Source organism: Coturnix japonica, chromosome 14, assembly GCF_001577835.2.
Source record: "Coturnix japonica isolate 7356 chromosome 14, Coturnix japonica 2.1, whole genome shotgun sequence".
In the NCBI taxonomy this organism is placed as follows: Eukaryota; Metazoa; Chordata; class Aves; order Galliformes; family Phasianidae; genus Coturnix; species Coturnix japonica.
This window is the reverse complement of record NC_029529.1, coordinates 12,789,982-12,801,307: the sequence shown is the minus strand read 5'-3', so window position 1 is coordinate 12,801,307 and position 11,326 is coordinate 12,789,982. Positions and strand designations below refer to the sequence as shown.

The window sequence follows — 11,326 nt, the reverse complement described above, 5'->3', positions numbered from 1 at the left end:
CTGGGTGGTCGGCAGCACGAGGATTGTTTGGGTCATTCTCACACCAATCCACTCCTCGTTTCCTCCCTGCAGCTTTATTTTGAGATAGAGCCAGAGCAGCACTGCAGGCACTGCCTCCGGGAAAGGAAAGCAACACGGAACGCGTGAGCTCTGCCCCTTATTTGATCAGTGTGAGCCCACACTCACTGCAGCTTCATTTTCTGCAGTAACCAAACTCATAAATAACAACTTTTTCCTTAAACCTGGTGACTGACAGTGAGGCCCGTCCTGAACCCGCAGCCCAGCTCGTTCCTACAGCTCATCCAGGAAGGGAGTATTGCCCAGGTCTCCACTGGCTGCCATCGATTTCTTCCCATTGACAAACTTCTTTGCAGCCTGAAAATACATCAGAGAAATGGGTGTAAGGAAACATTCACTACAACATAGAAGGCGAAGAACCCAACTCAGCTGCAGCAGGACGCCGGGCCAGCAAGTTCCTTGTGCTGCCTGAGCTCACAACAGAGCGACACAACGGCGGCCAGATGGAAGAGCCATTGGCTCTTTGTAAGTGGGCACTGACGGGCGGCAGTGACGGCACCGCGGGGTCCTGCAGCTCTGCCCAGACTGGGAAGAACATCCCTGTCTGAGAAGTGCCGTCCCTGATGGAGCTCAGGGTGGACTGTGCTACAAGTGCAATGAAGGCAGGAGCTCAGAGCAGCAGCTGTGGCTGCGCTGTACTGGAGCGCAGCGGTTCTGCTCTGCCCCTGGCAGTCCCACAAGCTGCCACCACGTGCCCACACCGAGCCTCACACCGAGTGCCCGTCAGTGCTGCGCGGGGCCTCGGCTCAGCTACACTCCTCTTATGTAAGTCAGTAAATACACCGTCTAATTAATTGTCTTCTGTTAATAAAGCAAGTGAAGATGTTAAAAGATGGGCAGCTGGTGTCTGTTAATGAGCCGCCTCTGTTGTGGTTGGAAGACAAACGAGCAGCGCCTCGAGGGGGGCACACACACTCACAGCATCACACTCAATGACACTCACACTCACACTCACTCACACTGTAACATTCACCGACACTCACGTTCACGACGTCTGCAGTGCTGACGGAGTCGATCTGCTGCGCGACGGCAGCGGGCGCCGTGTGAGTCCCGGCCAGCAGCGCCTCGGAGCCGATCTGGTTCAGCAGCCCCTGCGCCGTCTCCACCGACATCAGGTACGTGGCCTTCAGCTGGTTCCTGCCCACAGCACGGAGCTGAGTGCAGCCATCCCACCACAAAGCAGAGCTGCCTTCCAGCCCCCCCCGTTCTGCAGCACAGACGCGGCACACACAGCTCACTGTGGGGCACGGCTGCATTTACCCACGGGACCCCCCGGCACAGCCCACACTCACTTTGCCTTTGTGACGTCCTGCTCCGTGATGCCGCCCTGAGCAGCCGCCTTCAGCTGCTTCATTGCGGCTCTGATGACCTGAGAAAGACAAGATGGCTTAGGGCTGCTTCCAGCATTAAATGGCAACACGCTCCTTCCATTGTCTGATGCTCAGCCGTGAGCTGAGCAGCTTTACAACAGAACTAAAACCACAACAAATGCCAAAATGGGACTAAAGAGAGCAGTGTGGGCTCGAATCACAACGAATTAACTGGTTAATTTGTATGGCACCACCAGCCCCATGAGAACATCTCGCTGCAGCCCGGCCCCTCACACTGACCAACACAGCCCTACAGCACAGAGCAGCACAGGGTCCCACAGCCCACACCTGTGTGAGGTGCTGCCCCCCGAGCTGCTGTCACTGCTCTGACACACGCTGCCCACACCCACGTCCCAGCCGGACACTCACCTCCGCAGCGTGCGCAGCCTGGGATATGGTGTAAAACCCAAAGAGCCCCGAATCCGAGTAATTCACATTAAACGCAGACACCTGCAAAACAAACACCGTCACCTGCTGCTTCAAGTATCACAGCAGTGCAGGATCAAGCAGAGGAGAACATTTACTAGCAAGGCCCAGGAGGATGCTGGGCTACATCTGTGCAAGGGAAGGACAGCACTGAGGCTCGAGCTACAAGGGCTGCTTTCAAAGCGATGCCTCCTGCTTTACTGCATTGGCCCACACCATCGGAGGCAGAGGCTGAACCTTCCCACCAACTGAACACTGTGTCACATATGGCTGCAGTGCTGGAGCAGCGTCTGACATGGGAGTGTGTATGCAGCAAAGCGGGGTCACTGCATTGCTCTGTGCAGAGAAAATGGCACCACTGCCACTGATGAACAACTGCGGAAGCTGACAGAGACCCAGCGGTGGGTGCTGGCAGCGTGTGGGGGTGCTGCACTCTGCAGTGGGGCAGTGACAGCAGTTCCTCTCCACTGGTGCAGATCTGCACGAGTGCAGCACACAGCTCCTGCTCGCTGCTGGTGAGAACACACAGCTACAGGTGGCGACTGCACAACAACTGCGTTCTGTAGCTGAAAATTTGCACTACCTCGTGGTGTTGCTGCGCTCCTTGTACCTGCTGTCATTTCCATGGAAATAAAAAGGAAGCAGCACCTCCAGAACAACCCACGTAACTAACGATGGTTCTGGATGGGAACAGCAGCCAAAGGGCAGCACGGCTGTTAGAGCCTCAGAGAGCAGAAACCCCCAGAACTCACATCAAAGGGCTGAGTGGTCGCTTTGGCAATGCCCTGGTACAGCTTGCTGGTAGCATTGCTTCCCCTCTTGATCAGTGGTCCAGCACCCAGGACGTGCTGCAGGACACTGAAAGCGTTTGCTTCTGCACTGCCAGCAGCAGCTCCTTCTGTTACAACAGCAGCGTGGACAAGGCTGTGGCCGTTCTGTTCTCGGATTTCTCCTGAGGGTACAGTAACAGGCACAAAGGTTATGCACTCTTCAGTTAAAAACTATTACACATTCAGAGGAATGAAGACTTTTGTAGCCAGTTCCTTCAGAGGGAGATCAAGGTGTGGATCTCTACATCTACATCCACATCGACATCCCAGCCCCCCCCCGTGCCATGTCAGCTGCCCCTCAAAGCCCCGTGGGCCCCTGGGGCTGCTCTGGGCCTCCTGGATTTCCAGACCTGACTCGTGCTGCCGTCCTCAGCAGAACGTGCCAGTGCTGGAGCTGATCTCCTTGTTGAAATATGAAATATTTCATCATAAAAGTGTTTATCCCATGAAAAGCCTTCACACATTCCAGCAGCCCTTCCCTAAGCAGCCTACGAGCAGCTCCAGACAGTCCCAATCAACTCCGTGCCTTCCCCAGCTGCTCAGAGAACCTCCCCGAACACACCAAGCTCGAACAGGGGCCAGCTTGGATTCCATGTTAAGACAGACATGACTGTTGAACATACATTTCTTTTATCCCAGAACAGAGGGAGAAAGAAAATCCTCTGCTTCTTTAGAGGGCCATCTCTGAATGGCCATTTCCTGCACAGAGCACTCAGCACAGCTGTCACTGTAGCTCTAATAGTGTTATCACAGCACGGAGCTGCAGAGCTGCACTCACCCCCCCGGTACGTCGCCTTTGTGCCGGCAGCGCCAGCTCCGCTTCGGATATTGAGGAACTGCTCTGCCACTTGCTTCAGGTCGGAGTGCTTCACACCTGGAAGGCAACAGATCATCCCAAATAACGTCACGATAATGAAATACCAGTTACAAACCACTCTTAGATGCACCACCACACAGCATTCCTGCAGCAGTTCCCTTTGGGACCCGCGGTGCCCACACGTACCCGTTCCCACAAGGGCCATTCGTGCACTCGTGAAGTTGTTCTGCACAAAATGGTGAAGCTGCAACAGGAAGGCAGAATTTTAGAGACTGCAAAGAAAAAAAGAGGCAGAATTGCTCCTGACAGCACCGCGCAGCTCACACTGTGTAGGGCCGCCATCCCCCCTGCTCAGCTCTGCTTCTGTCTGCCAGCATCTCACTGACACCGAGACCACGGCCCTTCTAAATGCAAACTGAGCTCTGTGCTCATCACCAAAAGCCCCGAGGAGACGAGATAAGATGGTCAGCACTGACTGTACAGCTGTTAAATTCATTGTCTGTGTCCTCTGTAAGGAAACCAGGAGAGATTCATCACACGAGAATCCTACCTGCTCAGATGTAATCTTTCCAATTCTGTAGTCTGGGCAGTACAAGGGGTTCGCCAGAGCAGTCTTGTAAGCTGCAGCATGCAAGTTTTCCAGCACTCCTAAGAGGAACAAAGCTTCAGTACTGATGCTCCAGTGCTGAGGAGCAGCAATGAATCCCAACACTACGCTGGAGAAGCACAGCTGTGGTGCACCTGATAGTGCTCACTCACAGGACCTGCAGACACGGGGCTGCAACAGCCCCACACAAATAAAGTTCCATCTACACCCTCAGCAACAAACCTGCTCTGTGCGTTCCTGATCAGATGTACCTCATAAAAACTCTCAAGGACTCACGGATGCTCAACACTTTCTGGCCTCATGGTAGCAAGGTATAACAGCCTAGTTTGGTATAACAGCCTAGTTTGGTATAACAGCCTAGTTTGGTATAACACCGCCTGGTCTGGTATAACACCGCCTGGTCTGGTATAACACCGCCTGGTTTGCGTTCATTTCTGGGGGGAGGGTGGCTTCAGTAAAACAGTAACCACATGTCACACATGGGCTGCAAAAACTTGTGGGCTTATGAAGAAGTCGGGTAACAACAAAAAGATCGTATTGATCAGCAGGGCCGGCTGGAAAGTGGAGCGGTTGGGGACAGGGCAGGAGTTTTCACAGTCGTTCACTTTTAAGATGCATCCATGGCCCCAACACAGTGGGTGAGAAATCCACATACCAACTTGAGGGCTCTGAAACGCGATGGCTTTGTCAACTCTCAGCTGGGGCTGAAGGTCTTTGACTTCCCATGGTCTGAACTCGGGAGCCGTGGTGACGTTAAGGAGATACTCCATTACTGTGTCACTGCAGAGAAGTGAGAAAAGCATTCGGTGCAGCAGAACCAGCAGGTATTTCCTTGGCAACTGAAAGCAGCTCCAACCAACCCACAAACAACATATCAACACCAGAGCACAGCACCCAGGACAGAGCAGCGCCCAGAGCTGCTGGAGGGGCCGTCATTCCCCTTCACTGCAGCGTCTGGGCGCTCAGTGCACAGCTCGGACACGGGAGCTGAGCAGAAATGTGGTGGTTTCCACTTATTACTGTGCTGCCCCTGCCCAGGAGAACGACACCCCAAAGCAACACAGCCACCCAACTGCTGCCTGCAGCGCACCGCGGTACCTACACGTGGTCACGCAGGCATTCCACACAGTACGTCATCTTCTCTCTCGTTGAGAACACACTGCAACAGAACGCACACAGAGTTTCAGCTGAGCACAGAAAGACGTGGACTTTCACTTCAACACATTCTTTTCCTTAGCAAAAAGAGCAGCGTACAGAGTAACCCACCGCACTCTGTATAATACAGCCTCACTGCACACGTGGTGCACAGCAGGTGCCCCTCATTCCTCCTAGGAGGTTCTCTAGGCTTAGAGCTCCCCCGCACTGGGAAACTCATCCACCATCCAAACTGTTCCCAGAACTGCAGTAGGAATGTTCACTGTTTGCCGATAAGACCAAAACCAACTCCACAGAGCTCAGTACGTCTCACCTTCAGGACAAGGAAGGCAGACAGAGCACTGAAGCTTCCCATACAAACCATCCCTTCCAGGCAGGCACCCACCCACACACTGTAGTGCTTTTGGTTCCCTTTGCCACATCGCTTTACTCCCACCAGGCCAGGGTACAAACCTTAGGCTGCCCCCAACAGCTTCAATGCCACGAGTAATCCTGAAGGAGGACGCTCCTTTCGTAGTCTATTAAAAGAAGAAATAATAGTAAAAAGGAGGGACTTGAGATTACAGCTCTGCCCGATACAGGTCAGTGCTGTGGCGAAGCTGAAGCAGCCCATGCTCACCCGTTCCTACAGAAACCACTGACCCACACAGAAACTGAGCCCACCCACCACATCCTTACTCCCATTCCATCCTTCTCTCTGAGTTTCCAGCACAATGACCCCGCTGCTCCCCCAGCCCCATTCTATGGGAATGATTCAGGTTTGGCTGAATGTTTCACAGGGTTCTTTAAACTTGGACAAACTTTACACTGCCAGGACAAGGAAAGTCTGCATGTCCTGTCACACTACGAGCTGAGAGAAGTAATTACAGAACCAAAGAACAGCTTGGGCTGGGACCGACCCAAGGACCATCCCATCCCATTCAGCCCCTGCCATGGGCAGGGCTGCCCAGCACCAACACAGCTCACCCTGACTCCTGCTGGGGACAACACCGACCCATCAGAACATCGCTCAGAGCTCCAGATGAGGTCAGTGCCCACACAGCCCATGTGCCTGCAGGAGCCTCCATGCACGAGGCCTGAAACTCCAGCTGTCTTGCTGAGAAACATTCCTGATGTGACTTACAGCAACTCACAGCACAGGCTGGGGCGAAAGCAATGGGCGCTGGGGTGTTATGTTTTATGCTTGAAAGTGAAGCGCGTTGAACTCATCGAGCAGCAAAGCCATGTTGGTTACACTGCTTAATTCCTATGTGCCTCAGCCTGGCTGGTGAGCGCCCACAACCGCAGCCAGGTGGCAGCAGAGATCACACAGCGACAACCAGCCGGTGCCAGCAGCTCCCCGTGCCTGTGACCGTGACAACGGCCCCGACCCGCCCCTCGTGCAGCTGCGAGGCCACAGGTCTCACTGCGAGCAGCGCCAGGGTGCTGCAGGACGTGACCCGGCCGGCACCAGGAGGGGCGACCCCCACCCCAGCCTGGCTCTCCATCGCAAAGTCCCCGGCTCCCTTTCCTTCCCCCACAACACACCAACACGACGGCGCTTTCAGCATCCTCCCAGCCCTTTTCTGATGGGCTTGAGAAAGCAAAAGGAATAATGGCACTATGGAAGAGCAGGCGCCTGCTGAGACACAGGCTGCTCCTGCTGGCAGCACGCAGGCTGGGGAGCAGCTGAGCCTGTCCCAGCAGGGCCACCAGCCCCCCCCCAGCTAACAACACTCCCAGAGCATTCAGTCTCAGTAACAGGCAGCTCACTGCTGTCACAACGCGATCGACAGCATCCGTGATGTAACACACTTGCCAGGCAACCAACAGCAGCACAGCACCGTCAGGACCATTGTGGGGGATCTTTTCTCCTTCTTTGCCTACATCCACATTTGTTCCCACGTGCACAGCAGGGGATCCATTTAGTTCCCAGATCCTGTATTGCTGTGTGTTTGCGCCCTGTAAGCCCCATAGGACGCCCAGACACAGCAGGGATGGCGGAGCTGCTGATGTAGGAAACCGCTGCACAGTAAGAGCAGGAATGCCGAGGGAAACATCTCCGGGCTGAGCTCCGTGTTGGCTGCGTTTCTGGTTCAGTTCCTGCCTGTGATTTAGCAGCACTTGGCAGCAGAGCAGCGCGGCCGACGCGTCTTGTCTCTTGTTTGTGCTCTCAAAACAGCCGCTCGCTCCTGCATGAAAAGCCTTTGAGCTGTGCAGGCTCTCACTGCTTGTTCTGCTGGAAGAAAATTGAAGAGAAAAAAATCTCATTGTGTTTCTCAGTAGCAACAACTCTTTGTAACATTCCTTACAAAGGCTCTGAAGCAGAACCTCAAAGGTGCCCGGCACAACAAGCGTTGTGTCTTTGAAGGCTGAGTGCAGCGAGGGACACGCTGACGGCTACGAGATAAAACTCAGACGCTGCCGGGAGCAGCACATGCAGCAGTGGGGGGTGTCGACACGAACCCCCAGCAGCCAAAGCTCCTCCAGCCCGCAGGTCAAGAGCTGGGCACGCGGGACGCGGCGGCAGCTGAGCAGCGTGTCCGTGAGCGCTGCAGGTTCCAGCCGGAGCAGAAGCTGCTGGGATGGGTTTGTTCCTCCGCTTCCTGCGGCTCCATCCCGGGCCGCACGCACAGCCCGGCACAAAGTGCTGCTGCAGAGCGCGGCCCCAGCGCTGCACGGGAACCGGGGGCGCTGCCCGGCCCCACGTCCCGTCCCCTGTCACCTGGCTGAGCTGGACACGAGCCGCTCTGCCGCACACAGCGGCATGACGGGAGCGCTTTAAAAGGGCTGATTTGAAGGCAAACACGCCCGGCAGCGCACAGAGCAGCTGCATCAGCACGCGTCAGACGGCGCCGCCGCACGGCCGCCCCACAGACAGACGCCCACAGACAGACGCCGCCAACAGACAGACAGACGCCCCCACAGACAGACAGACGCCCCGCACAGCAGCGAACAGAAGCGCAGCACTGACCTTGGTGGCGATGGCAGAAACCGCCGCCGTGCGCTTCGCCGTGATGACGGCACCGTCCAGGACCTGCCAAAACAACCGGCACGTTGAGCAAAGAGCGGTAACGGGGTAACGGGGAGCACCGGACCCTGCGGCCTCAGCGCTCAGAACCGCCGCTTCCACCCGAACGGCCGCTCCTTAACGCTCTCCCGGTTCCAGCAGCGCCCGCCCCGCGGCTCCGTCGCTCATTGACCCGCCCCGTTACGGTTTAATGGAGCCCGCACGCACCGCCCGCAGCGCCCCGCAAGCGCGGGTCGAACAGCAGAACCGTGGCCTGGTGCGACGGCGCGGCCGAGTCCCCGCGGGGCTCGTAGAACGTCACCAGCTTCGTGCTCAGCGCGTCGTCAGCGGCGCTGTAGGCCGGCATGACCCCCAGGAACCTGCGGGAACGGACACGGAGCGACGGGAAAACGGACGGACGGAAGACGAACGACGGCACAAGAACGGGATGGATGGCACAGAACGGACGGGCCGAGCCCCCGCCGTTCCCTCTCTCCTCTCACCCCCGGTACGGCCGTATCCTCAGTACCGCTCTCAGCGGCTGTTCCACGCCGCCCGCCGGCCCCGCCGAGAAGTTCTGGAGCGGGCCTCGAGTCCCGGCAGTAACAGCTGGCGCGGGGCAGCAAGCCGCTCCACGTCGGCAGCGCTGATGAACACGGGGGGCGCGGAGCTCATGGCGGACACCGACAAACACCGAACACCGACAAACACCGACAAACTCGCACCGACGGCAGCGCGGTCCCCGCTCCCGCCCCCGCCCTAAATACGGCCCGCCCGCCCCCGCCCCCACGGCCCCGCCCCCACGGAGCAGTCGAGTCCGGCTCTGCAGCGCTAGAGCGCCGCGCGGCCGCGGGGCACGCCGGGAAGGCTCAGTCCTCCCCGCGGACGCCCGTCCCGTTGTGCCCGCAGCGCGCGCCGCCATGAAGCGATTCGTGCTGAACCCGAGAGACACCGCGTGAGACGGACCGGGAACCGGGACGGGACGGGAACTGAGCGGGAACCGAGCGGGAACAGAGGCGGGCGGGGCCGGAAGCTGCTCCGGAGACTGCGGGGGGACGGAGCGGGGTGCGGGGCCGTAGGGCCGTAGGGCTGTAAGGCCGTAGGGCTAGTAGGGCTGTAAGGGCCGTAGGGCCGGGCTGGGCCGGAGCGGTGCTGTAGGGCGGAGAGCGGCTGTAGTTGTGGTTCTGGTTCCGGTTTCGTCCGGTGTCTTCGGTCGGTTTTCGCCGCGGGTGGCGAGCCCTGCCCACGGCCCCGGCACGGCCTGCGCTGTGCCGCCCGGGCTGATGAGCGGCGTACGGATTTGGCACGTACGGGGCTGTACCGGAGCTGTAATGAGCTGTAATGAGCTGTAATGAGCCGAATAATGAGCCGTACGGGGTGTACGGGTGTACGAGCCGTACTGAGCCGTACGGAGCGGGGCGCCGTGTCTGCCGGCGCACCGGGCGGCTGCGGAGGATCCGCGCCGTGTCCGCAGCGGGGGAACGCAGCTACTGCGGGTCCGGAGCTGCAGCGCCCGCTGCCCGGCAGCATCAGCCCGGGCTGGGTGTGGCTGGGAGCCCTGGGCCGTGGAGCCGCCCCTGCCCGTAGCGGGGCGTTGGAAACACGAGACGGTCTCTAAGGTCCTCCCGACCCGCAGCGCTCAGCGCCGTCCCGCTGCCCGGCACCGGGTGAAGCTCTGGCGGCGTTTCCCTCGGCCGACACGCGTTGCGGGTGAGGAGCTGCCGTCCCAGATCCTTGTCCTTGGAGTCCCGACCCGCAGCGTTCAGTGATTCCGCCCCACAACAATGGACGGGATCGCAGGAGCTCTCCTTTAATTCCTGCACGGTGTTGGTACAGACCGTGTAGTGCACAGGGGAGGTGGATTCTACACAGAGCACATTTGAGGTTTCAGCTGTGATGGAAAAGCATTGGAGAATTAAAAGGGAGCGTGTGTTTTTGCTCTGAGCTCCTGAGCTGTTTAAATGTATTTCAGCTTCAAAATGAGCTGCTTCCTTCAAACGTAGGCACTGACTAACACAGCGCACCCCTTTGCTCTGCTCTGTCCTGCAGAAGCGGCTGTACTCACTCAAGTAGCCCCGAAAGTGGCGGTGTCAGCGGCTGCAGAGCGGGAATGAAGCTGCCCCGGCAAGCGAGGGAGCTGGAGTCGGTGTCCGTGCGGGTGTTGCTTTGCTCTTTTCCTCTCTTCCTTTTTTCTAGTCGTGCAGAGCTGAAGCTGAGCAGTACAGTGCGGCTCAGTGACCCACGTGTCGCTTCTAACGCAGATCACCAAGTTACCGAATGGGTTAATTATCGCATCTCTGGAGAACTTCTCCCCGGCCCGCGAGGATCGGGGTGTTCATCAAGGCGGGCAGCAGATACGAGACCACCACGAACCTGGGAGCCGCTCACCTGCTTCGCCTGGCGTCCCCCCTGGTACGTGCTGCTTCCCAGTCACTGCTGCTGGTGCTGTGTGCAGTGGGAGGAGACTGAGGGCAGCAAGGTGCGGTGCTGTGTAAGAGTTGGACACGCTGCAGGCACACGGGGCTGCTGGTCGTGGGGTGTCAGTGCAGGAAAACACCATCGCTTCGTGCAGTGCTGTGCTGTGGAGCTGTGCTCTCTGTGGTGTCACTGCACACCTCATTGTGTGTGTGTCTCATTACATACCTGATGTGTGTGTGTCTCACTGCACACCTGATGTGTGTGTGTACACCGGTGCTGTGGGGGTAGTTGTGTGCCAGCAGATTCAAGAACAAATGGCACACGGTCCGCTGCCATCAGTCCTGAGTGCAGCTCTGAAGATGTGCAGGCGGAAGGTGAGCTCTGAACCCCCCCACGGCTGGGGTAGGTCCTGCAGGAATAGCACTGGATGGATCCTGGGCACTGTGTCGTCTGTCTCTTTGTCGTCTCTGTCCTCTTGTCGTCTCTGTCTCTTGTCGTCTCTGTCTCTTGTCGTCTCTGTCTCTTGTCGTCTCTGTCTCTTGTCGTCTCTGTCTCTTGTCGTCTCTGTCTCTTGTCGTCTCTTGTCTCTTGTGCTGCCGGCTGTGCAGCGCTGGTGCAGTGCTGTGGCTGCTCCCC

At 57.8% G+C, this 11,326-nt stretch overlaps 1 protein-coding gene across 1 annotated transcript in view; it reads right to left on the bottom strand.

Moving 5' to 3' along the window:
- Positions 1-58: 58 nt before the first annotated feature.
- The window catches only part of LOC107321030 (cytochrome b-c1 complex subunit 2, mitochondrial), a 13,417-nt gene continuing 2,149 nt past the window's right edge, over positions 59-11,326 (bottom strand). Inside the window, exons 4-14 of the mRNA XM_015877520.2 lie at positions 5,737-5,801; positions 5,231-5,287; positions 4,784-4,908; positions 4,072-4,169; positions 3,708-3,765; positions 3,483-3,578; positions 2,627-2,826; positions 1,818-1,898; positions 1,371-1,447; positions 1,062-1,215; positions 59-375 (exon numbers count right to left, since the gene is read on the bottom strand). Coding sequence (XP_015733006.2) covers positions 292-375; positions 1,062-1,215; positions 1,371-1,447; positions 1,818-1,898; positions 2,627-2,826; positions 3,483-3,578; positions 3,708-3,765; positions 4,072-4,169; positions 4,784-4,908; positions 5,231-5,287; positions 5,737-5,801 — 1,095 coding nt within the window. The 3' untranslated portion in view covers positions 59-291. The remainder of the gene's footprint in view (positions 376-1,061; positions 1,216-1,370; positions 1,448-1,817; positions 1,899-2,626; positions 2,827-3,482; positions 3,579-3,707; positions 3,766-4,071; positions 4,170-4,783; positions 4,909-5,230; positions 5,288-5,736; positions 5,802-11,326) is intronic.